Below are 27400 nucleotides of genomic sequence, written 5' to 3'. Positions count from 1 at the left end.
ACAAAATACACGATGTTCCCTGTTTCCTTTTCTCCTTTCTTGTCTCTCAGCCTTCAGATCTGTCTTCCAGGAGACCTCCTCAAGCATGTCTTACCTAACTTTTCTGACCAGATCAGTGAGTGACCCTAATGTAAGCTCTCAGAGCACCTATCTCTTGCAACTTTCATTTATTTATCTAAATAAATGTGGCTCACTTATTTGTTGAATTAGACATTTTTGAATTCCTTTGCCTAGAATAGTTTGTTTCCTTGCTCATCTTCTCTCGTTTGATTTCACTTCCTTAGAACCTATTCCAGAACAATTTTTAGGATGAATATTTGGACTCAACTGAAGAACCACCTTCATTGGCTTTCCCACATCCCCTCTGGCTCTTGTTGCCTAATGATTTTCCAATCTTTTGAAATTTGCCTCTACCACGACACTTATTTACCTTATATTGTATTTTTTTTGTTGTTGTTTTCTTGAAGGTTTCTCTCACTAGCATCAGTTGCTTTAGGACAGCTGTTTTACTTATCTCTGTATCCCTAGCACTTAACACAGGGTCTTGTCCTCAGTAAATATTTGGAATGACCGTTGTAGCTTGTAGTACAGCCATATAGTGCATATGCTGATTTCTCTGCTTCTAATGTCTTCCCTCACTGTGCCTACAAACTCTTACCACTTGGTAGAGGCAGTGTTAGCATTACTTTCAACGATATATGTATAATTTTTCTACTTTTCAGTTTCTTCATTTGAATACTGATACCTTAAAACATTGCTGGGAGGATTAAAAAAGTTAATTATTTAATACTCTTCTCTCTCCCCTTGCCAGGCCAAATCTCTTCTCTTGTAGATCAATTACCTAGGGAATTTTGTCTCAGGATTAGGTTTTTGGAATCTCTTGCACCCAGTTAGTTCTTTCCTGTTTCCCTCTCCTGTTTTTGTCCCCTTTACAGTAGATCTTGATGGCTCAATTAAAACTAGAGAACAGGGACTTCCCTGGTGGCGCAGTGGATAAGACTCTGCACTCCCAATGCAGGGGGCCTGGGTTCGATCCCTGGTCAGGGAACTAGATCTCTCATGCATGCCGCAAATAAGGAGCCTGTGTGCTGTAACTAAGGAGGCTGTGAGCCGCAACTAAGATCTGGTGCAACCAAATAAATAAATATTTTAAAACCCCAAAAAACTAGAGAACAAATCATTAGCAAGTAGAAAACATTTCTTCCTTGTTCTCTTAGGAAAAGAGATTGTCCTGAGGTGAGGAGATTCATCTGCAAAACTGCACAGGCCTCTTTTTTTAACATATACATGTATCTATTCTTTTTCAAATTCTTTTCACATTTAGGTTGTTATATAATATTGAGCAGAGTTCCCTGTGCTATACAGTAGGTCCTTGTTGGTTATCCATTTTAAATATAGCAGTGTGTACATGTCAATCCCAAACTCCCTAGCTATCCCTCCCCCCCCAACCCTTCCTCCTGGTAACCATTAGTTTGGCCTTTAAGTCTTGCACAGGCCTTTTTTTTTTTTTTAAAAAAAAACAACAACTTTGAAAAAGCAAAAGCTGAAAAAACAAAATGATTAAATTTCCATACCAGAATAGGTGAAATGTTTCTTTTCATTTTCTTTTAGATTTGTAAAGTGTCTGACCCAGAGTACCAGAAAAAACTTTGGTTCCCTTCCCTTCAAGTTTACAAAGCTATAACTAAAGATTTTAGCAGTTAAGCAACTCTACAGTGAATTATCTGGTAGCTTCCAGTATAATAAATTATTCTTACCAACTAGATACTATGCTCACTTTCTTTTCTTACTTTACCTGTTTGGTTGTCAAAGTTTAAACGTAGCATATTAAAACGCTTATACTCTTTAAATACTATGGACACTTTTCATTATTTTAAAATGTGTATGTAACTAAATAAAACAGAAAAATGTTTGCACACAGGGGTAAAATGGGACAAAAGCTTTTACTGAGGTTTCTCTACCCTTCTCCAACATTACCTTGTGTGGTTCAAGTACCATTTGTTATTTAGACTTGTCATTCCCAGTTGACTAGGAGATTTAACACTCTTTAGCCAATGTTTCAAATCTGAGGCAAATAAAACCTAGGTGGTTTATTCGTGGGCCTAGTACCAGGACCTGTGAAGGGAGTGTTCTTAAGGTAAGAGATAGAAAATTCAGCTTATGTTGTTATCCACAAGTTTGAAATCAACATCCTTGGACATTCGACGTTTACTACACAATGGTAAGCGCCCAGATATCAAATGACCCTTTTTGGCGTCCAAGAGTCATAAAAGCCTCAAGCACTCCTGGAATCTAGGCTGAATTTCTCCACTGGCTTGTTTGGGAACCCGTCTCTTCTAAGCGGTGTAGCATTAGCTTGCTCTGCTGCCGGCTGATTGGCAGCTGGTCGGGCACTCTTCAGGGCGGACTCCTTTCCAGGTGCATCCATCTCCACCCAAGCGCACTCTTCTCTCCCGCGGCGGTCTAGGACCATCAGGACCAATTTCGGGGTTTTCTTTCGCCTGTAAGACTTGGCAGAACGGGCTCTAAAAGAAAAGAAGGAGGCAGAGGAGGAGTAAAAAGTAACTGTACTGTTAAAGAGTCATAATAAATGAGAGTCCACCTGTGAGACGCGAAGACGAGCACCCTATTTTGCCGCGGAAGCCACAGGGACAGAAGTCCTCGGGCCAACCGCCGGCCTCGCCCCTCAGCTGCCCGCCCCTGTCACGGTTACGTGACGCGGGAGCGCCGCGCGCCGGCTGCGGCGCCGATTGGCCGGCGGCGGGAGCGCGGGGTTTGATGGGAAGTTGGCTGAGCCCGTCGCTCTGTCAGTGGCGGCTGCTGCCTGCTCCGGAGGCGGGCTGCGCTGTGGCGGCCGAAGCTGGCAGAGCTGGGCGCCAGCGCCGGGCTTTGCCCGCTTCTACTTGAAGGTAGAGGGGTCAAAATGAGGGCCGTTGGAAGGGTTCGGCAGAGGGGAGATGCGCTGAGCTTTTCCCTGGGAAATACGCTTCGGGTTCCCCCGCTTGCCTCTCCCAGGCGCCTCCGCCCCATGCCGAGTGGCCTACGAGCTCTGCGGCGGCGGCTAGTTGAGCTCCTGCCCGGCTGCGTGCTGATCCTGTCTCGCCCCCTGATCCCCTTGGTTTCCCAGCACAGTGGCAGGGGTGGCTCTGGAGTGCTGGAGACCCCTTTCTGTTTCCCGAGGGGAGTTGGTTCCCCAGCCTTTTCTCGGAGATTCGGGGCGGGGAAGGGGGGCAGTGACTGGGTTGAGCTGAGCATCGTCTCTTTGGCCCACCTCCCTGTTCGGTCGAAGGGTCAGAAAGTCCTACACTAAGCCATCGCTTTGAGTGGGTTCTACCCTTGTCGTCTTTTGCTGAGTTGTGCGGAGGCGCCACGAGTTGGTGAGATCAGGAGGGACCGAAAACTGTCAGTGTCACGCTGCTCGGCCCAGGCGTGTGGGCGTGGATTGTATGCTGCTTAGAGAAGCCTCTCTTCGGCTGTAGTCCTTTTTTGAGCAATGGTGGGGTGGAGGGAAGGGCCAGATTGCGTGGGTGTCATAGGCATGGCAGAAGGAGAAGAGCAAATCTAAACTACATCATAGTTTTAATTCTTGAATACAGTGTAAGGGAATTGAGAGAGAGTTGGGATTGGTGCACGCAGTTTTGCTGATGGTGCCCTCACTCTACTAAGTAAAATTTGTGACTCACTGAATTTTCCATGTTCCGCTTTTCCCAGTAGGCTTCTGGTTTGTGGTGCCTAGTGTCGACTTTCTTCTCCTTTCTCAGTGGCTTGGGTGTCACCATTGACAAAATTGTCACCACACAAAATTCAACAGCAGTTTGTGTGGATGTGAGTAAACTTGGTTTTAGGCATATGTTCAAACTGGCAGGGAATGCTAATCTCTTGTCTTCAACAGCCCCCGTAGTTTCATTTTAGGAGGACTAAGTTGATTTTCAACACATTTTTTTAAACATTTAAAATTAGAATTTCAAGTTTCTCCGTCATCTACTGGCATCAACCCACTGCTGTTAAAAACCTTAGTGTTTACATATTATTAACTTGAAAGAATAAAAAAGGGAAGAAATTATATGGCTTACAACAGGTATGATTTATAGGAGAAATCTTTACAATCAAATAGTCATTTTTTGGTAGTATTTAGTTCAGAATGAGCATTGACTTACCATGAAGACCAGAACTTAGTCGTTGTATAATAAAAGTGCTTTTAGAGATGTACTTCTTTTCAGTAATTTTATTTTTGAGCAATAAATGTGGTAGTTTGGGATATTTCAGAATTGTCTTTTCTGTTAGGATATTTGAAAGTTAGAGTTATAGAACAAACACCTTTAATCTCAAATTGAATTGTCCAGTGTGTTATAGAGGTACTGTTGATGGTGACAATAGTTTCTACTTAAGTTTGGAACTTGATAAACATAAAACTAAACTTCCTTTGCTGTTAAAGTTTATTTTAATGTAAGAGTCTTCAGAGTATTTTGTTTTATTTTTTATACTGGAGAAAATGAGAGCAATACAATTTCAGTTAAAATACAAACTAACTTTATTTTCCAATTTTAAAATTATGAAACAGTTTCTTTATAAGAAGTTAGAAAGAAATGTGTTCCATATGAGAAGTATTGCTGTACTACATGTGCTTTCTGGCAATAGTAGTAATAATGTCTATAATTTATTATACACTTATTATTTCATTACCAAGTGATATATAATTTCATTTAACTCATGCAGCAATTCTGTGAAGCGTAGATGTAGATATTTTCACCGCTTTACAAATGCTGAACTGAGGCTTAGAGAGTTTAGTTTATACAAGATCACGTAGCTAGTATGTGGTTGAGTCATATTTTGAATCAAGACCTTTTTCATTCCATTATTTCAATATGACTTGAAGTAGGCTCAAAATTTAAGAATAACACATCCCAAGATTTCAAATTCTGACACCTAAACCTGAGTGTGAATAGCAGTTAATAGAAAACATTCAAATAATATGGTGGGTGTTATTATTTAGTGAAAAACACATTAGATGCACCCAGCTCTTAAGGTCATGTCAGGTCCCATAGTGATAGCAGAGTGGAAAGAGACTCTTTATACACGTTCACGGAAGATTTCTTGGAACAGGCCACTTGAGATTGAACCATCTGTCCACTCAAGAGCAAGCAAATTGATTTATGCTTCAGAAAGAAATGCTAGTTATTTGATTCCCATGTATTTTCCATGTGTTGAAAGGAAGCAGAGATGGACTAGAAAAGGGCAGCAACCACAGCAGTAAAAACAACCATTTGTATCGAGAAATTAGTATGTGTCAGGCACTGTTGTAAGTACTTTAGAATACATTATGTTGTTAAGCTTTTCAACATTTGAGAGGGTTCTTAACTATCGCTCTTTTGCAGATGAAGATAATGAGTAACTGAGAGGTTAATTTATTTATTTGCCCAAGGTTTCGTAGTAATGGGCCACAGGAATTGGAGTTAAGATGTTCAGGTGGCAAGGAGGGAAAAAGTGTTTGGAAGTAGAAGAGGTATGAAATTAAAGTTGTAGAGAAATAGTTGATTTATTTAATTTTGTTATGCTTTTGTATCTGTTGGAAAGTACTACTTATACATGTGTATTATAGTAAATCAGGCTTCCCTAACAAATACCAGAATTTGATAGAAAAAAAGTTGGGACAATGAGGGTTGATTGGCTTTTTGATTATGAACCTGAAAGGATGACTATGGCATTTAATGACTATTACCATAGTGTGTTGTTCTAGAGGACAAATTTAGAAGCACAGTTCTCTGCTTCAGGGATCTTATGTAATTTGTTTCATTAACATCAAAACAATTCTCCAAGCAAATAATTGATGTCAAAGTTGGTATTAATTGTAATATTATGCATACATTTCATATTACATGAATTTTAAAAGTGACGTGCAGTAAACAAGTAGAGGCAGTACTTGCAGACTTCTAGCACCAGTTCTGCCCCTAGCTGGACCTGCATGATTTTGGCATGTCATTTAGCTTCTCTTCCATGCAGATTTAAGCATTCAGATTTAAGCAAATGAAGGAATTGGGCTACATGATAAACTGTACTAACCCTGTGTCTTATGTTTATAACTTTCCACTTCAGTAGCTCTGTTTACCAGCTATTTGAGAATGTCTGAGGTGCTTTTATATGTTTTATATATAAATATTCCAATCTAATCTACAGAAAGACTTAATTTCTGATTTTGAGTTATTAGAAGTAACTTGTTGCTTTTTTTTGCCTTTTTTATTGAGCTATAATTGATTTACAATATCATATAAGTTTCAGGTGTATAACATAGTGATTTACAATTTTTAAAGATTATACTCCATTTATAGTTATAAATGTTGGCTATATTCCCTGTGCTGTACAATATATCCTTCTAACTTATTTGTTTTATACATAGTAGTTTTATCTCTTAAGCCACTACCGCTAACTTGTTGCTTTTTAAAAAATCAAAACTAAAATACTGGGTCTGGCTCTGTTACTTACTGTCTTTGGGAACTTAGCAAATTACTTCACTTCTGTAGACTCAGTTTTGCCATTTGTAAAATAGAGTGATGGTAGTATCTAAATGATAAAATTCATGAAAAGCATTTGTTTTAGGGCCTGCTAGAAGATTAAGTCCTTACCAAGTGTTTAAATGATATTATTGTTGTCATTACTTTCAAATATTAAAAATTCTGATTTGTGAGCTATAAACTGTTTCAAACCAAAATGTGTAGGTCAGTTGTGTACAAAACACTGTGCTATACACCATACATAGTGGTGTATAGCACATGCATTCATCGTATACATGGGATAATGTATACTTTGAGAATATACAGGGCTTCCCTGGTGGCGCAGTGGTTGAGAGTCCACCTGCCAATGCAGGGGACACGGGTTCGTGCCCCGGTCCGGGAAGATCCCACATGCCGCAGAGCGGCTGGGCCCGTGGGCCATGGCAGCTGAGTCTGCGCGTCCAGAGCCTGTGCTCCGCAATGGGAGAGGCCACAACAGTGAGAGGCCCGCATACAGGAAAAAAAAAAAAAAAGAAAATATACAAGTTAAGTGGTTTATCTGAATCTTCCCTTCCCAGCCACCTTTCTTGGTGATTTTTAGCATCTTAAGGTTTTAAGATCTATTTAATGTCTTAACTCAGAAATTTATACTTTTATTCATTAAAGTTCCTGGATTTCCTACAACCACACTTTAGAAATTTGAATACTGATTTACTATTGAAGGATTAATAATATTTAGATTGCAACTTAAATGTGGCTTATAACATTGATTACATTTATAAACTTCAGAAGTTTTCAGTAGAGATTATAGGTATTTCTGTTGGTAAAAATCACTTTGTGTGTTTCATAATTAGACTTTTTGTTACTTCTCTAACCAAGAAAGTTCAAGATAGGCATGCCTGATGCTAATTTCAACCTAAAAATAGTATTGCAGAGTGAATGTACTTACTTTGTACTGGCATTATTTTGTGATTACATTTATGAGTTTAAAAAAATGTAAGAATGGCCTAACTTTTTTTAGGTGGAAATGAAGCAGTTTTATACATTGGTAGTATATAACTGTAACCTGGTAAAACTATGTAAGTTTGAAAATATACTTTCACTATTTCAGTTTAAAAGAATTAAAAATTATATAACTTGACTGGTAAATTGATTTAGGATATAATATTGCTGATACATTTTTATATGTATGGTAATATTTAATACATTTAAGAGTCATAGAAAAACAACTAAAAGAAGGGGATATGAGATACAACTAGCTGACATGACAGTTTAACTTGAGGGACTTAGACACAATTTCAGAAAGAAATGTTTATTTGGGTGTTGAACAGTAGTGAGCAGACCAGAAGTCTGAAGATAGAGTGGCTTTGGGTAATGTTTCTTCTGAGCTATTGGGTGAATCACTAAACTTCTTTCCACTTAATTTTCTTGTCTGTAAAATGGTAATAATAAAGGCTATCCTGTGAAAAGTGGTAGTATTATTAACTTTAATATACAGAAAAGAAAATTATGGCTCAGAAACATTAAATGATATGCTCACTGTCACAGGTAACCTTATAACCCTTATTTTCTTACTCAAAATCCTGTTGGCTTTCTATTATTGTAAGGTGATATTATTCTAAACATTGTAGAGCACCCCTAATTCCAAATAACTAGTTTAGTTGGGAGACAGCTGAATGATAGAAATGTACTACAGCAGAATTTTTCTTAGAAGAACAATATAGGGGACCTACTTTAAGGAACAGAAAATTGCAAAGTGGTGTGAATATACACTTTTAAAATGCCTTGCTACTTAAAAAGTCTTTCCAGCTTTATTTTCACTTTTAAATATGTTTTGGCTTGGAAGAAAGGAATTTTTAAAAGGTGGGCTGTCTGCAAGACTGTTTGAATTAAAATTCCACATAAGTGGAGTCCAAATAAATTAATATTTTATAGTATTTTTGGGTAGTATCGCAACATCTAAATTTTATAGTGAATATGCTGTATATTTAACTTAAATTTTAAAAATAATTGCTTTATTTCTAGCTGTGAATTCCTTTGGACAACTGATATTTATCATTGTGCCCAGTTTCTACAAATAAAAAAATGGGTGGATTATTTTCTCGATGGAGGGTAAGTTACTTTTCTTTACAGCCAGTTCTTAGTCTAATATAAAAGTGTCACATAAAGCTATTTGTAAGGGTCTCCTTTGTGGTGTAGACTTGAGTAGTAGTTTAATATTATCCCTAACTTTATTTAATTTTTTTCTTTCTTCTCTTATGAATTATTTTTTTATTTGGACTTTAATGATTCTACTTGCTATATAGGTGTCTGATGTCTCTGTTTAACAGAATTATTTCACGTTGACCTATGAATTATTTTTATTTCTCTGTTTATACATTTGTGTACAAATGGTTATCTTTTCTTGTTTTCATACTGCCTAAATTTCAATCTTACTTGAAAGATAGTTGAAACTAAGTATTCTATACAATATTTATGTTTTTATAGGCTGTATCTTTTTGCTTAAAGCTTGTCACAAATATTTACTAAAGTTACACTAGGTATACTTTTAGGAATTAATAGGTTAAACAAAATTAAAAATATAGCTTGATTTTATTGGCTAAGTCTTTAGAGGAAGTATCTCAAATTTAGAGCTGTAAAATATAAAATATTCTGGTCAATGCTCTTCTCTAATATAAGAGGAGGTAATGTAGTCTAGGACAACTACTTTGCTTATTTTTTGACTCCTTTTTACCATAACAATGGAGTCTAGCAATACTTGGTACACAATTTAGTTCTTGACCTATTACTGGAGATGCTTTGTTTTGGATTGGCATTACATTGACACCCTCCACCCACCTTTAAAACCTTATTAAAGTTCTGCCTGAGAATCAAATTTATCTATTCTTCCTTTGTCTTTCTTGTTAGGTTGAACCATATGAAACTGCCAGTTTTGACTACATAAACAGCAATTGCATATGGTTCAACCTAATATTAACAACACCTGTTGGCCCTACAATGCATTGATAATCATTACCCTCTTAGATGGTTGAGTATATAATTGGTAATTACTTTTTTCAAATGTTGTATGAGGCATTTTGGCTGGTTTTTATTCTAGGTGATATAAAAAATATCTTTGACAAACAAGCTCTGCAATAGTGAAGTATTCTTAGATGCCCTTTAAAAATCTGATATTCAGAAAAGTACTTTAGGAATTCAGAATGAAGGTAGCCTATTGATTTTTGACCTCTAGAGTCCTATGTGAACTTTTAGCAATAGTAAATCAGACCATATTTAGTCTTGAATTTTTAAATAGAATTTATAATTATAATAGTTTAATAGAATTATTATAGAATTAATAATTTATAATAGCTTAATAGAATTCTTTTGAATAATCATATCTAAGAAAATTTTTCTTGGAGGAAAATTTAAACAAATTTTCTCTCAGTAAAAGTATGTTTTACTGGGGTTGGTTAAGGATGGTAAAAATTGAGCTATCAGAGTTGAAAGTACTTCTAGGACTAAAAATTTAAGTTAAGTAGGTACATCTTATTTCTTTAGTCTTGTGTAATTTTGTTTATAGTTATAATTTTTATTTAAGTCTAAATCTCATTTGTAAAAAGACAGAAATACATATTGCTTAATAACATTGAAAAAACTTAATTTTGGATTAAAATGTTCTTGTATGATTATATAAGTCAAAGTGTTTCTAAGTTAGCGATAACAGGTTTTAATGCTGTCTCTTATTTCTGTTTCTATAACAGACAAAACCTTCAACTGTAGAGGTTCTGGAAAATATAGATAAGGTATGTTCTTTGGCTCTGGGGTGTTTTAATTCATTTTAGGTGTTACATAAATATTATTTTAGTACATATTACTTTGGAGACTAGATCTGGTATGGGAATTTAGAGGTGATATAGAGTAAGCCTGAGAACTTCAATGTTAAAATCCAAAGTCTATCAGTGACCTAAGAAGTCTGTGTCAGGTAATAGTGAATGTTAGAATGAAATTTGATCTACAACACGGTGTAAATCAATGTTACAGATAGGACAAAGTAGATTATAAAATAGTCTGCAACTATTTGTATCAGTTTGCAAACTTCACAGCTTTTTATACTTTCTATCATAAAAAAATGGTTATTCTTTGAGAATATTGAGAGTGATGAATGGATTGAAAGAATCTAGTATGGGTCACTGTTTCAATTTTTATTCTTTTTATAGTCAGTTTTTCTTTTAGGCCTTATACAGGGAGAATTATTACTTGTTTGATTTAACAAAGACTATTGATGCCAATTTTATACCTCTGATCTTTGCTAATTTGATAGGTTATCAAACATTATTTTTAAATATCTTAATTTTTAATTTAAAAAAGATTTGTCAAATCATAATAGACATTTTTCATATGTTTTGACTTCATTTTTAATTTTCTTTTTCATATTATGTTCTGTTTAAAATATTAAGGTATTATGTTTCATTGAATTTTTAAGAGTTCTTTATAACCTCTCTATCATGTAAAAATTTTTTTACCATTTTAATTTCTTTATGAATTTGATTTAATAATACATAATAACTATCTCTTCACAGGAAATTCAAGCACTGGAAGAATTTAGGGAAAAAAATCAGAGATTACAAAAATTATGGGTTGGAAGATTAATTCTCTACTCTTCAATTCTCTATCTGTTTACATGTTTAATTGTATACTTATGGTACCTTCCCGATGAATTTACAGCAAGACTTGTCATGACACTCCCATTTTTTGCTTTCCCATTAATGTAAGTAAAATGTTCTTTTTGTTGACTTTTCCTCTTCCTGACTAGATAGTTTTAATAAAGTCAGTTTCTTTTTATTATGAAATAATAATGTTGCAGAGTGAATAAATTTGCATTTTTTTGCAGTTTGAAAACTGTTTCTTTAAAAAGTAGAACAATTGTTTTAAACCTTTATTTATAATCCAACATACTTGAAGAATATGACCCAGTGACATTAGTAATAATGGCTCTGTACGGTAATCTTTTGTGATTCTCTAACACATGTTCATGCTCCCTAGGAGTACTGGGCATGGAGTAGGCATTTCAGATTGTGGGTAGTGGCAAGTGAGGAAGGACTTGTAAAACAAAAAGAACATCTGCCCCATGTTGAATGTATTCCATTCATCCCACCCTTCCCCTCTTTTTAGTAACTGCTATAAAGCAATTGACGCTTACTACAGAAATATTTTGTAATACAGCACTTTACGGGAGGTGTGAATTGAGATGAGAATGATTGCGAATTTTGAGAGAAAGTTTAATGAAAAATTTGTTCATTCAATCAACAAACATTTATAGGTACCAATTGTGTGCATGTTGGATTATAATGGTGTATGGTACACAAAAATACAGAACCTTTGACTGTAGATCTTAGACTGCATACATTAAATTAAGTAATAAGTATAATGAATATTATAATGGGTCCTTAACACAGTCTGGAGTGGACATGGGAGTCAGGGAAGGGCCTTTGTATTCTTTACTACTGTTGCCACAAATTTAGTGACTTAACACCCATTTATTATATCACAGGTGTGTAGGTCAGAAGTCCAGGTAGTTTGACTGGGTTTTTTGCTTAGGGTCTTGCAGGCTTAAATCATAGTTATTAGCTGGCCTGGGGTCTCTGGGGGCGGAGAATCTGCTTCCAGGCTCAAACAGGGTGTTGGCTGACTTCTGCTGTATCTCTCTGATTTCCTATTTTGCCCTTGGCTGAGAGAAACCTCTGTTTTTAAGGGCTTAACTGATGGTATTAGACCTACCAGGATAATCTAGGTTAATCTGCCTATCTTAAAATCAACTGAGTAGTAATTATATCTGCAAAGTCCCTTCATAGTAGTACCTAGATTACTGTTTGATAATATAACCAGAGAATGGAAATCTTGGGGAGAGAGAGGGGAATATCTTTAGAATTCTGCCTACCACATTCTTCCTGAGGAAGTGATTTTTGAGTTTGAGACCTGAAGGATGAGTTACGTGTAGCAAGGGTGGTGTGACATGGTAGGTAGTGTTTTAGGCAGAAGGAAGAGCATATTTGAAGACTCTGAAGGAGGATAGAGCATGGTAGGTTTAAAGAATTGAAAGAAGGCCAAAGACTGGATTATGGAGAAAAGTCTGGATAGTTAGATGAAGGATATTTCTTGTGGGCCTTATAGTCCATGATAAGGATTTTAGGTTTTAATCTAAGAATAGTGGGAAGCCACTGAAGATTTTTAAGGAGTATGACATGATCATATCATTATCTTGAAGATACCACTGAGGCTACAGCATGGAGAGTAAATTAGAGGGGAATAAGAATGGATCCGGAGCAGCAAGTTAGAAGGTTATTGTAGTTGTCTAGGGGAGAAACGATTGATGGTGATTTGCACTTGAGTGGTGGTAGCAGCATTGAAGAGAAACAGATGGGCTGCATGAAGTGGATGGGTTGAAGAGATTTAAGAGGTAGAATTGAGGTAATATGGAGAGGCTCTTGGTGATTGGTTAAATGTGGGGTGAAGGGGAAGAATTGCATCAAGGATAAAATTCAACTTCATGGCTTGGGAAATTTGGTTGATGGTAGCATCATTCATCTAAATAGGGAACAACATGAGGAGGAGCAGGTAGTTGACCCACTGAGACCAAAATACCTATGGTCTATCCAGATAGAGCTGTCAAGTGGGATGGTTAAGTATGACTATGAAGCTCAGGAGAGAAATTTGAATGGGAGATATAAATTTAGGATTTGGCAGCTTATAAATATTAGTCAAAGCCATCATCTGTTCGTTCAGTAAATATTTGGCACCTGCAATGTGTTAGGTTTTGGGCTAGCCTGTTGTGATTGAGAAAGTAGGGAGCTTACATTCAGTTGGGATTGGACAGACAAAAAACGAGACAAGTAAACAAACATAGTTAATTTAGAGAGAGATAAGTGCAATGAAGAAAATAAACAGGTGATGTGATAGAGAAGAATAGGATACTTTAGGATGGTCCTGGAAGGCCTCTTTTGAGGAGGTATTTGAATTGAGAACTAAAGTATGAGAAAGAACCAGTATGGAAAGAGTTGGAATATATGGAAGAGTATTTATATATACAGTGTGTAATAGCACATATATCCATAGAGAGATACAGGAAAGGATTATCCTCAAAATAATAATGGTAATTTTCTCAGGTGTTGGAATTTTAAGTAGTCGTTTCTTTCCACATGCTTATTTTTGGTATTGTTAGAATTTTTTCCATCAGTGTGTTCTTCAAATTAAAAAAAAAAAATTCCAAGAAGAAAGAACGGAAAATGCAAAGTCTGTGAATTAGGAGAGAGCGTGACTTATGCGAGGGTCAAAAACATAGGTATATCTGGAGTGTGATGGAAAGGAAGAGTGATGCAAGGTGAGCTTGCACAATCTAGATCATGGAGGGTCACAGAGAGGAGTCTGAATTTTATTTTGGGTGAAATGGAAAGAGTGTAAAGGTTTTAGTAGAAGAATGGCATGATGAGATCTAAGAAGATCATGTGTGATGTTTTATGGAGATGGAGTAAGAGGAGGACAAGAATAGAAACCGGGAGATCAGCTAGGAGGCTGTTGTAGAAGTTTAATAAAAAATGAAGACGGATTGGACTGCCCAGTGGCAGAAGAGATGAACAGATGATTTGGAAATATGTTAGAAGTAAAACTGAGACAACTTGATGGGAGGAAATGGAAGGTAAGGGAAAAGGAGGAATCAGGGTGATGCTTAGGTTTTTTGGTTTGACATTGGTGGGTGGGGTAGGATCTTTTTCATTGGGACTACTATAGTAAACATTTTTGGTTTAGTCTTTAGGAACTCCTGGTGCTGATACAATTTTAACTTTATATGTAGGTAAAGAGCCAAAAATCAAGTACATGCATATTACAAAATAATTGTCTCTGCCATTTAAAAAATGTTTCTTCTCTTTTGAAATCTTTTGGAATGCTTCTTATCCCAGGTGTAGTCTCAGATTTCATAATGCAGAGCCCCTTTCCCTTGTTAACCTTCTATTTTTTTTTTATGAAAAGAAGGGAGAAAAATTTAGAAAGGGAATAAGTGTGAGATGTTTAGTTGATTTAAATGTCTTTAAATACTTAAAAAAACTCCATTTGACATCCATTTCCATATCAAAATTGATTTTCTGATTATAGAAGATTTTAATCTAGTTGTAAAAGAATACCTGACAGGGAACTCTCTGTGCTAATTCTAATGCCTAAGCACAGATTGTGATTGGCTATTGTGACTCAGAAGATTTTTTTTGTTTGTTTTTTTGCACATAAATCGTATACTAATTGTTTAAAAGTATAAAAAACTGGGGCTTCCCTGGTGGCGCAGTGGTTGAGAATCCGCCTGCCGAAGCAGGGGACATGCGTTTGTGCCCTGGTCTGGGAAGATCCCACATGCCACGGAGTGGCTGGGCCCGTGAGCCATGGCCACTGAGCCTGCGCGTCCGGAGCCTGTGCTCCACAACGGGAGAGGCCACAGCAGTGAGAGGCCCGTGTACCGCAAAAAAAAAAAAAAAAAGTAAAAAAACTTAGTTTCTTTAAAAATGTTTTTTATTTCTTCAGTTTGATCTTTCCACTCTTTTGAGTGTGAAGCTTTGTTATCCTTACTGTGTCCTTCTGCCTGTTCTGCATCACCTGCATCTAGTATTTCTTGGCTTGTTAAGCTTCAGAGCCATTTCTCACTTTGTCTCATTCACATCTGTGACCTGGTTCTCAACTGCTGCAGTTTCTATTTCAGTGAGCTGTTGTTCACTTTTGGAAGCATAGACCAGTTATCCAACAAAGAATAGAATTGTCCTTCTGATTGATGACAATCAAAAAAGCATGAAATAGAATACAACAACATGAGAGTGGATGTCGTGGTGAACAGAAAGAAGACTTACCACAGGACATTGCCTTTTGTGTGTAATGTGAGCTCTCGCTCAAGCTTACCCCTGGACTTTTTTTCTTTGGAAACAAAGTTTTGATGTCTAGACCAGGGTTTGCTTAAAGAAATGGAGGCAGAAGGAGCAAGAAAAGGTATTGCTTTACTCATCACTGTCTACATTAATTATAAAGTTTGGAAATCTACCTGATAATGACAAAAAGCGACTGTTGTCTCTGCATTCCCAGTTTCCCAAATGCTTTTACTGGCAGAGAGGTCATGGATTCAGGACTGAGCATATATTGCCTAATCATAACTATTCCCAAATTATCTTTTTTGGTAGAATATCAATACCTGAGAAGATTTGAGATTTTATTTTGTCTTCTTTTTAGGATATAATAGGGAGGAACTTGGTGAGATTCCAGTCTATTTGTTTTCTGCTTTTCAGATTTGATAATATATTTATACCTCTCTGATCTTTTCAACTGTTACTGAAACTGAAATTATGGTGAACTGATTTCATAGGAATTATTAAGATTGTGCTCCATAGTGAGGGAAGGTTTGGTTTACATTAAATTTTTGTATTTCTGCATTACGCTGGCAGATAGGCATTACCTTGGGAGTTGGCTCATTTTCTAAGAAGGAACAACCATAAACTTTGTCTCTACCCTTAACTGACTCTGCAAGCAATCTTACAAACTTTTATTCCTGGATACCTTATTCTTACAAATAATAACTTTCTAGAAATTCCATTCTCTATAAGGTCATTTCAGAGACCAATTAGCATAAAATGTTAACCTTCCCAGAGGGTTTGGCCATATTTTCTTTCCGTGTGTATGTGTGTTTTCCTCTTAAAATGAGATTTGAGGGGAAAAAATTTAAGCAAAGGAACTGAGGAAGGTGGTTTTGTCTCCTGTTTCCTTCCTCCTGTTTTTTGTTTTCTTGCTTTTCTACTTGAATTGAAAGCTGTTTGATGTTAGAGCTTTGACTTTATACAATTTTTTTTTTTTTTTCTGCACTACGCAGCATGTGGGATCTTAGTTCCCAACCAGGGATTGAACCCGGGCCCCCTTCATTGGAAGGCAGAGTCTTAACCACTGGACTGTCAGGGAATGCCTCCTTCCCACTTCCCCTCCTCCCAACCAGTTTGTGGTATATATTTCCTCAATCCAGCTAGGCAGCTAACAGACATAATTTGTAGCCTTTTCAGGAAAGTTAAAAGTTTGTTTCATGGCACTCTAATAAATACAAAGTATCTCCCATCAACTATAGTTGGCTCTTAAAGGAGAAGATATCTGAACATCTCTTGATATTTACTCAAGTGGAATATTTACTCTTAGTTTTTGTAAGAAAATCATTTTGCAAGCATCCCTTTTATAATATTCATATTAAAATATAGATATTCACTTGATATAATTCTGTACTTAAAAAATTATGTACTGAGACATAATTAAGAGACAAATCCTATTCTTGGATGGGAAGACAAATCCTATTCTGAGATTAGTTCTCCCTAAATTAATCTAAAAATGTGTGATCACAATAAAAATACTAACAATACTTTAAAAATCTTGGCCCACTTATTCCATAATTTTTAATGGAAAAATAAGCACATAGGAATAGTCTTGAAAAGTCTAAAAAAGGAGTGGAATGAGAAGCAGAGGTCTACCAGGCATCAAATGCATTGTAAAACTTCATTAATTAAAAGTTTGATAGTGTCTAAATAGAGACACAGACCAAAGGAAGAGATACAAGAATCCAGAAATAAATCCCAAAAGGAATTTTTATTATATATGGTTTTTATATATGATAAAGATAGCATTTCAAATCATTGGGGGAAAACAGTATTGAGTTATATCTCTCCTCCACCCAAATAGTAAAAATAAATAAATAAAGCTTGTTCCTTATACCAAAATAAATCATTGTTACTTGTCTAAATATGAAGGTAATTCTCCCTAAAGCCTTTGATGGTTAAATAAACTGACAAAATTGTCAACATAGTTATAAATATTGAGACCTGTAATCTTTTCATTTTTAGCTTTATATATTGTTAAGTCTCATCTTAAAAACATTTCAATAAATTGGATTGGGCTTGTATAGTTGTTGGAAAGAAAGCACTTAAATTTGGCAGAAAGGACGAAATAAGTAAAAATTCCTTTTTATATGAAGGTTGGTGAAAAATCATCAGAGGTTTATGGAATGTTAATCCTTTAGTAAAAGTGAGGAAGGTTTTATTATATTGATTGAGTTTTAGGTATTCTGCTACATTTTAACTTTTAGCACTTTTAACTTTAGTACAGTAAAAACACTTAGTATTAAGGATTTAAAATGTTTACTGAATCTAAAGTATGATTCTGTTTTATTGAGGCTCCGGTTATTCCTGTTAGAACACCTTTATAATTTTATAGTGCAAGTCACTGGATAATATTTAACAGAAATTCATGCTGTACTTACATTTCACATAGCATCAGTTTCATTCAGAAAAGAGCAACAGGAATGATTACATGAATGTGCGTTAGGATATTTAGTATGTCTTAGAACTGATAGTATATATGAACTTATCGATTTTCTATACTAATTTTGTATTCAACTATAATAATTGATTGTTTCTAATAAGTTTTTTAGTTGATTCTCTGAGAGTTTCTAAGTATGCAATCATATTATTTGTAAATAGCAATAATTTTACCACCTCCTTTCAGATATTTTGACTCCTTTCAGATTTTTTTTTCCTCTTTGGTAATTGTATTGGCTAATACTTTCAGGACAATGTTAAGTTACAGAGAAAATAGTCAACATCCTTAACTTGCTCCTTGGGAATGCTTCTAATGTTTCCCGTTGGGCATTATCCTGACTTTTGGATTGAGACAGATATATTTTATGTTAAGGAACCTTCTAGCTATTTATATTTTATTTAGTTTTTTTTTTAAATCAAGAAAGATTGTTGAATTTTGTTAAATGCTGTTTCATCATCTATGGAGATAGCCATGTGATTTTTCATCTTACATCTCTTGATAATGATAGATTATATTAAATATTGAAATCAAATGTTGAAATCTTGAATTCTAGGAAAATTTCTGCTTTCTTAGTTGTAGTCATTTTATAAGAACAGCAGGAAGCTTTCCTTTCTTTTTTAATGCTCTGGAACAGTTTAAATAGTACTAGCATTATCTGTCCTTTACAGGTTTAGTAGTATTCCATTTGAAATCTTTTGGGCTTGGTGTTTTTTATAGAGGGTAGCTCTTAACAACTTCTAAAATTCAACAGTAGTTCATTTTTTAGGCTTTCTCTCTCTTCCAAGGTTAGTTTTGTTAACCATTCTACAGTTTTAAAGTGTATTTGCATAGTGTTGTAATAGCAGTAATCATTGTCTCATTGATTTTTAAAATTTTCTTTGTAGCTATGATTATTGCTTCCTTATTATTTCTTATTTTGTATATTTGTAATTCTTTTCTGATTGTTTTTATTAGCTGTTTCTTCCAAAGAACCAGCTTAAAAAATTACTTCTTTTTATTACTTCTTTTTTTTTTCCGCAGGCTTACTTTATTCTTGTAACTCAAAATGGATGCTTTAATGTATTTATTTTCATTCTTATTTCTTAACACAATACACCACACATGTATTTGAGGCCATGGTATTTTTCTGACTGCTTTAGTTTTATCCCACAGGTCTTGATAGGTAGTGATATGTATTTACTTTGGTTATTTTTAAAACTTCATTACATTTTTTAAAAGTTTTTTTTTTAAGTTTTTATAATCTAAGAGTTATTTCCAGGTGGCAATGTGTGTTTGTATGTTTGTTTTTTTGGCTTAGTTACTATTTCTAGTTTTATTATATTGCTTTCAGAGAATGTTGTTTAATAATATTTCTACTTCTTTGGTTTTATTGAGACCTGTTTTGGTGGCATGCTATTTGATCAGTTGCTGTGTTTCATGAACAGTTGAAGATATATATATATATATTTTTCAGAGTTTAATATTACCATTGTAAACTACCTTACTGTGTTATATAGGTCTTCTGTATCCTAATAACAGTGTATTTCTACTTTTCCCTATATTTCCTTTAGTTTTGCTTTATGAATGTTATGCTTTTCTATTTGATGAGTAAATATTCTTGTAATATCTTCATTGTAGGCACATCCTTTAAAAAATACTTTTTAATCTTGAAATAATTATAGATTCACAGGAAATTGGAGAAAACAGATGTACAAGCAGGTCCTGTGTACCCTTCACCTAGCCTTCCCCAGTGGTAACATCTTGCATGACTACAATTAAATATCACAACAGGAAATAGGAACTGGTTCAATTCATAGAGCATATTCAGATTTCACTAGTTTTCCATACACTCATTTGTGTGTATGTGTTTTATATTTCTATGCAGTTTTATCATATGTGTGGCTTCATGTAAGTACCCCACAATTTAGATCCAGAATTGTTCACAGAGTTCCTTTTTGCTACCCCTTTGCAGTCATACCAACCCTCTTCCACATGCCCCATTCCTAACCCCTTCCACCCCATCTGTTTTCCATCTCTATAATTTTATTTCAAGAATGTTATAAAATGGGATCACATAGTATGTAACCTTTTGAAGTTGGCTTTTTAAACTCAGCATATTCTTGAGATACATCCAAGATGTTAAGTGTAACAGTAATTACTTTTTATTGCTGAGTAGTATTTCATGGCATTAATGTAGCACAGTTTGTTTAGCCATACACCTGTTAAAGGACATTAGGATGGTTTCCAGTTTCTGGCTCTAACAAATGAGACTGCCATGAATATTTGTGTACAGGTTTTTGTCTGAATGTAAGTTTTTATTTCTCTGGGGTATATGCCCAAGAGTGTAATATCTGAGGCGCTTGTAAGTACATGTTTACTTTTATAAGAAACTGCTAAACCTTTTTTCAGAGTAGAGGTACCATTTTATATTTCCACTAGTGATGTTTGAGTGATCTTGTTTCTCTGCATCCTTGGCAACATTTGGTATTATCACTATTTTGTGATTTGATCATTCTGATAGGTGTGTATTGATAGCTCATTGTGGTTTTTTTTTTTATATTTATTTATTTATTTTTGGCTGCGTTGGGCCTTCATTGCTGCACGTGGGCTTTCTCTAGTTGCGCCCAGCGGGGGCTACCCTTCATTGCGGTGCATGGGCTTCTCAGTGCGGTGGCCTCTCTTGCTGCGGAGCACGGGCTCCAGGCACGTGGGCTTCAGTGGCAGCAGCACGCGGGCTCAGCAGTTGTGCCTTGCGGGCTCTAGAGCGCAGGCTCAGCAGCTGTGGCACACAGGCTCAGTTGCTCTGTGGCATGTGGGATCCTCCCAGACCAGGGCTCAAACCCATGTACCCTGCCTTGGCAGGTAGATTCCCAACCACCTGCACCACCAGGGAAGCCCTCATTGTGGTTTTAATTTACATTTCCCTGATGGCTGTGATGCTGCACATCTTTTCATGTGCTTATTTTCCATCTGTATCTTTTCTTCATTGAAATGTCTATTCAGGTCTGCTGTCTAATTTTCTAATTGGATAATTAGTCTTTTTACTGTTGAGTTTTGAGAGTTCTTTATATATTGTAGATACAAGTTCTTTGCTGGATATGTGGTTTGCAGATATTTTTTTTCAGTCTGTAATTTGGGTTTTCATCCTTATAAAGGGTTTTTCACAGAGCCAAATTTATTATTTAAATTTTTCCTTTTATGGATTGTGCTTTTGTTGTTAAGAACCCCTCTGTATCTATAGGTCCTGAAGACTTTCTTCTTTATTTTTTGCTATGCTTTTTTCCTTCTAACATTTTACATTTAAGTTCATAAGCCATTTTGAGCCAATTTTTTATATAAGATGTGAGGTTCACATTGAGATCCATCCTTCCTTCCTTCCTTCCTTCCTTCCTTCCTTCCTTCCTTCCTTTCTCCCTCCCTCCCTCCCTCCCTCCCTCCCTCTCTCTCTCCCTCCCTCTCTCCCTCTCTCCCTCCCTCTCTCCCTCTCTCCCTCTCTCTCTCTCTCTCTCCCTCTCTCCCTCTCTCCCTCCCTCCCTCCCTCTCTCCCTCTCTCTCTCTCTCTCTCCCTCTCTCCCTCTCTCCCTCCCTCCCTCTCTCTCTTTCTTTCTTTCTTCTGCCTGTGGATGTGCAGTTGCTCCAGCTCTATTTGTTGGAAAGAAACTGCATCCTTTTTAATACTATAAAATGACCTTCTTTTTCTAGTTTAAAGCTTTTTTTGGTGGGGGTGTAGTCTTGAATTCAGTCTTGTGGCATATTAAGATCACAACCTTTATTTTGTGTGTATTTGCCTACTATATTTTTTGCCCATTGTTTTATTTTCAACCTTCAAAAACAGTTTTAGGTGTCAGTTTACATTATAGGGTTGGTTTTTATTTTATGATCCAGTCTGAAAGTCTTTTTCTTTTGCTCTAGTGAGTTTAGCTCATTTACATTCATTGAGATGAAAGATGTTGGTCTAAGTTTTGAAACTAATTTTGCTTTTGGTTTTTATACCTTAAATAGAAAATCTCTAGCTATGTGGTATGTTTACTTTGCTTTGACCCAGTTATTTGTAAGAGGTTTATGTGAGAGTATAGAGGCAAGTCTTCCTACATTTAGGCTATCTAGAATTTTCCTTACGATCCAGGATTTAGTATGTTAGTTTGTTCAGCTTTTATCCTTCTCCAGCCAACAGAGTTAGGCAACTGTGTATAAAATTTTTCATAGTACAAAACTTTTCTCCCCTGCTGCCATAGAAACAGAATATTCTTTGTAAATAGGGCATTTCTGAGTGATTTCTTTTTAAGCCCTGCCTTTTCAGTTTCATTGTTGGAACCAAACTTAGGAGTTTCTGCCTGTAGCGTGTGTATCTTATTCTCAGTGTAATAAACATGAGTTTTAGGCTTTGCACTTTGAGAAGTTTATCTTCCTACCTTTTAGTGAGATAAGCAGTTTTCCTTCTCTGCTTTTACTCTTTCGAGCCCTTGCATGATCTCCATTGTTTTGGAGAACACTTCCAGATATTTTGAGGGTTGAGTTTTAGCTTATCTTAATTTTATCAGAAAAGGAATTTGTGTTTTTGTTTTTGTCTCCTTGCTGTTTGGATGATTTCTATGAAGAGAAGGGGGAAATGGAGATTATGCCAGTATTCTCAAAGTAGGAGTCAACAGTAATATCTTTAATATCTTCACAAAACATGTTGCTGTATTTTCATAAATTATATTTAATTATTGGGAGAGCAACATCTTTGTTGGGATAAGTAGAACACATATTCCTGAAGTACTTTAATTCTTTTCCTAAATTTTATTTTAAAGAATTATGTAAAAGAATTTCATTTAATTTAGCCTTAAGGAATAACTAACTCTATTATATTCTACCTTTTCAAGTCTTGAAGGCTTGACACTTAGAAATGTGTATTATTTGATAGCTCATTTTCTCCACCAGTAGTTCTGATAAAAACCAAAAGAAGAATTTGTTGTCCACAAAGGGAAGTTAGTGAGTTTTATTGTGAAGTAAGGGAGTATATTTCCATTCTTGTACTTTTTACACTTCGAAAATTATATATGCTTTAAAAAAATATACCATTTAAGAAAATTTACTGATTTTCTTCAGAATTTTAGTCATTATCTCTGCAACTCCTTCTCTTGTGTTCTCAGTTTTCTTTCCCTATACTTTTTTTCCTAAATCATCTCTCAGCTTGCCACTGTTTCAGGGGGTTTGCAATGGGGAAATATTATGGGACTTTTCTACTGTTGTAGGATCATTTAGGGTTGTGAGCTGTATGTTTAACCTCTTTTCTCATCTCCCTTCCCTTGGTAAGGACAATGACCAGTGTCTTCTTTTTAGTGCTTAGGTAGTTGTCCAAGTACCATGTAGGAATCTGGTACTGGTTATTTTGGTATTTTCATATCATAAAAATAAATCATCACCATGTAAAAACATGTAGGGGCTTCACTGGTGGCACAATGGTTAAGAACCCGCCTGCCAATGCAGGGGACATGGGTTGGAGCCCTGGTCCAGGAAGATCCCACATGCCAAGGAGCAACTAAGCCTGTGCGCCACAACTACTGAGCCTGCACTCTAGAACCCATGAGCCACAACTACTGAGCCCATGCACCACAACTACTGAAGCCCGTGTGCCTAGAGCCTGTCCTCCACAGCAAGAGGAGCCACTGCAATGAGAAGCCTGCGCACCACAACAAAGAGTAACCCCTGCTCACCGCAACTAGAGAAAGCCCGCGTGCAGCAACCAAGACCCAACGCAGCCAAAAATAAATAAATAAACAAACAACCCCCAAAACATGTACAAGTTATCTATTGCTATGTAACAAGTTGCCCCAGAGCTTAGTAGCTTAAAACAACAAATGTTTATTCTCTCTCACAGTTCTTCAGGGACAGAATATGGGAGCAGCTTAGCTGATGGTTCTGGCCCAGGGTCTTTTTTCATATATAAATTGCAGTTAAGCTATTGGCTGGGCCTATAGTCATCTCAAGGCTTACCTAAGGCTGGAGAATTTACTTCTAAGCTCACACATGCAGTTGTTGGCAGGCATCAGCTCCTCACTGGCTGTTTGCCAGAGACCTCGGTTCCTCACCAAATGGGCTTTTCTGTGGAGTTCCCTGAATGTCCTCATGTCATAGCAGCTTCTCTCAGAGCGAATAATCCAAGAGAGAGAAGGAAAGCAAGTGGAAGAAGAGGCCTGAAATGGAAACTGCATATTTTTATAACCTAATCTTGAAGTGACATGCTGTTGGTCACACAGACCAACACTGTTGAGAGAGAACTACATAAAGTTATGAATACCAGGAGACAGGGTTCACTGGTGATGACCTTGCAGGCTAATTCCTAAGAATAGCAATGATATATTTCAGAGTGGAGAACTAATTTTCATACCTATTATCTGAATTTGCATTTAGATACAATGTATTTCTTTTATAAAATGATGGATAATGTTTGTATACTTATTCGGCCATGCTCTATGGAGAAGGGATTTTTGTTTTATTTACATTGAATTTAAGAGATGACCTGGACAAGTTTGTGATTAGGATCATTCTTTGATTTTCTTTTAATTCTTTTAGTATCATTTGACGACTTACTAATGCAAGGCCTAAAGAATTACCTTCATAAAATCTTTGAAAGGCGATGTTTAGCTAAATTTACTTATCAGTTATTTACTTGATGGTAAGATTTTATTTTTTCTCCAGATAGCTTATCCTATTTAGTAGAGAAGATCCCTCTAATATTAAATAACAGGGAAAGGGCTTCCCTGGTGGCGCAGTGGTTGAGAGTCCGCCTTCCGATGCAGGGGACACGGGTTCGTGCCCTGGTCCGGGAAGATCCCACATGCTGCGGAGCGGCTGGGCCTGTGAGCCATGGCCGCTGAGCCTGCGTGTCCGGAGCCTGTGCTTCGCAACGGGAGAGGCCACAACAGTGAGAGGCCCACGTACCGCAAAAAAAAACACAAAAAACCAGGGAAGGAGGAGCATCTTACATTTGTATAATGGTTTGGATTTGTAAAACATGTTTTTCCCTAACGTATGGGAATAGATAAAGTTTTAGAGTTGATGCTTACCTAGTAAGAAGGAATTTTTTTAATTTGTTCTTAATCTTTTGGAGGATTCATAGACTCCTTTGAGAATGATGAGGGTAATGGTCTCTCCAGAGAAATGCACTTATGCACACAAAGGCAATTTCACAATTTGGAGGGACTCTCAGGAGGTCCATGGATTTTAGACTGAGAACTCCTTTGAAAGCACAGGTAAACTTCTGGTGGATTCTGAAAGAAAGGAGTGCTTTTTGATTTTCAAAATACAAAGGGATACAATGTCCCTAACTCTAATTGGAAATGTGTGTTTGTTTTCATTTTATGTGGCTTCTAATTCATGTATCCTAATGATGGTTTTTGTTTTTGAATTTTGCTTGTTCTATAGCATCTGGAGCATAAGAACGGTGCTTATTTTCTTCTTTTCCAAGAGAACAGAAAGAAATAGTAAGTTTAATTTTGAAGTTTTTATAAATACATTAAAAAACCTATCTTATGGTACATTAGTTTGTAATTGAATAACAGGTTGTGAAATGGTATATTGAAATGACAACGTGGTAAATATTGAAGAGCTGTTTACTGTAAAGTATAAGAAAGGTTATGAATGATCAAACTGGTTCTGTTTTTCTGTTGTGTTATTTCTGTCTTGTCCATTTAGAATTTTTTTTTTACACAATACACAAAACAATTCATTTCTTTAAATGAAGAGAAATTATATTTATTAAATTATCTTTATAGAAAACATGTTATTATGGAGTAAAATATAGTTAAACATCTTTTGATTTATTCTATTAATTGCATCATTCTCTTCAGGCTCACAGCCCCTAGGCTTTTGCTTTTATTGTATGTAAATACAATATGTATGTAAATTATGACAATTTTCCTGTATTCTGTGTATGTGCAGATTTTAAAGACATTCAGGTCTTAAAACTATGAGTTCTAATTAACCCAAGATATGCAAATTTCATTTTAAATGAACTTTACATGTGACTTTTTTTCTTGTTTTAACTTTTCATTATAGAATATTTCAAGCATATACAAAAGTAGACTGAATAGTATAATGAACACTCATATTACCTATCACACAACCTAAACAATCATCAACTCCTGGTCAATCTTATTTCATTTTTACCCCCACCCACTTCTCCATCTCTGTTATTTTGAAGTATATCCCAGATATATCTATCCATAATGTACTTTAAAAATGTGTAAACAATGTACATTATTATACTTAAAAAAGAATTCTTAAAATTATAAAATATTAAATATAAAAATAATAGATTTCCAGTTATCTTACAAATGTCATTTGCTTTAAAAAATATTTTGTTTGTTTGACTCAGGATCCAAGCAAGGTTCACACAGATACATGACTTTCAAACTGCCCTCCTCATGTATAACTTATCTTTGACCCAGTTAAGGTTCTGTGATCTAGACCAATGACCATCCCTTTTAGACACCCTTGACTCCTTTGCCTCTCTTTCCCATTCTGCTTGTCTGGCAAACCATACCTTGTTTAAATACAGTTATATGCTTAATCTGTGACTGGAGAAACCATATCCTGGTTAAAGACATTTATGTGCTTAGTCTATATCTGCATCAGGAAAACTAGATTTGTTAGAGGAAAATCATACAACATGCTGACTAGACTCACTTTAAATCTATGATTGCAAATACCAAATGTACACTCAACACTGCTACAAAACCCTATTATAGTTCCCTAGTAAATTTACTTTTTTCTCTTTGAGAGTATTATTTGACACTGTATTTCTCCTCAAATCACTAATACTCACCACCATACCAAAACCCCAAAACCAAAACCAAACCAAACCAAAATAAAACCAACCAACCAAATAAAAATTCAGAAGCCACAAATAAACAAAACTTCACAAAATCTACCTGGCCACTCTGACCTGATAGTCTCACTTCATGAAGAAAATAGATGTAAACAGGTGAGCGCTATCTCTACCACCAAAAACATAGAGTTAGCCCCATCTGTTACTCAGTATGCTGTCATCCATCATGGTAATTTGGAAGACTGACCTTGATCCCATCTCTGGCTAAGCCTTTCATTTATGCTCTGGATTCTAGATACTCTGACCATTTCATGAACTTTGCTCTTATAGTTATCCCTACCTGCATCTCTTTTGCATTATCTATTTGTATTGGCTTGTCTATTTGGCATATAATCCTGTCTCAATACAATCATCTGGGGGAAAAATCCCATCCTGACTCCATATTCCCTTTAATTTACAATGCATTTCTCCCTCCCCTTCAAAGTTCTCTCATTTTTACCTCCAAAATTATCTTGAAAATGACCACTTATAACTTTCTTTACTACTACTGCAATTCTAATTCAGGTCATCATCATCTGTTGCTGGCACTATTGCTGTGGTTTCCTAACTAGTCTATTTTTAAGGTATAAATCAGATCTTGTATCTCTCCTACTTAAATTCTTCTAGTGGCTTCCCATTGCAACCAGAGTAAAATCTGACCTTAACCCCAACTTTCTGGCTTATGTCTATTTCTCTAACTTCATCTCTTTCCACTCTCCTT

At 35.9% G+C, this 27400-nt stretch overlaps 1 protein-coding gene across 2 annotated transcripts in view; it reads left to right on the top strand.

The window, feature by feature from the left end:
• The first annotated feature begins 2803 nt into the window (after positions 1 to 2803).
• Positions 2804 to 27400, top strand: part of LNPK (lunapark, ER junction formation factor) — an 83443-nt gene continuing 58846 nt past the window's right edge. For both annotated transcript variants that reach the window (XM_065880484.1, XM_065880485.1), the window contains exons 1-5: positions 2804 to 2909; positions 8514 to 8600; positions 10232 to 10273; positions 11051 to 11238; positions 25236 to 25294. In XM_065880484.1, the coding sequence (XP_065736556.1) occupies positions 8574 to 8600; positions 10232 to 10273; positions 11051 to 11238; positions 25236 to 25294 (316 nt within the window). In that variant the 5' untranslated portion in view covers positions 2804 to 2909; positions 8514 to 8573. The remainder of the gene's footprint in view (positions 2910 to 8513; positions 8601 to 10231; positions 10274 to 11050; positions 11239 to 25235; positions 25295 to 27400) is intronic.

Source organism: Phocoena phocoena, chromosome 7 (genome assembly GCF_963924675.1).
Source record: "Phocoena phocoena chromosome 7, mPhoPho1.1, whole genome shotgun sequence".
NCBI lineage: Eukaryota > Metazoa > Chordata > Mammalia > Artiodactyla > Phocoenidae > Phocoena > Phocoena phocoena.
This window is presented reverse-complemented; position numbering and strand designations above follow the sequence as displayed.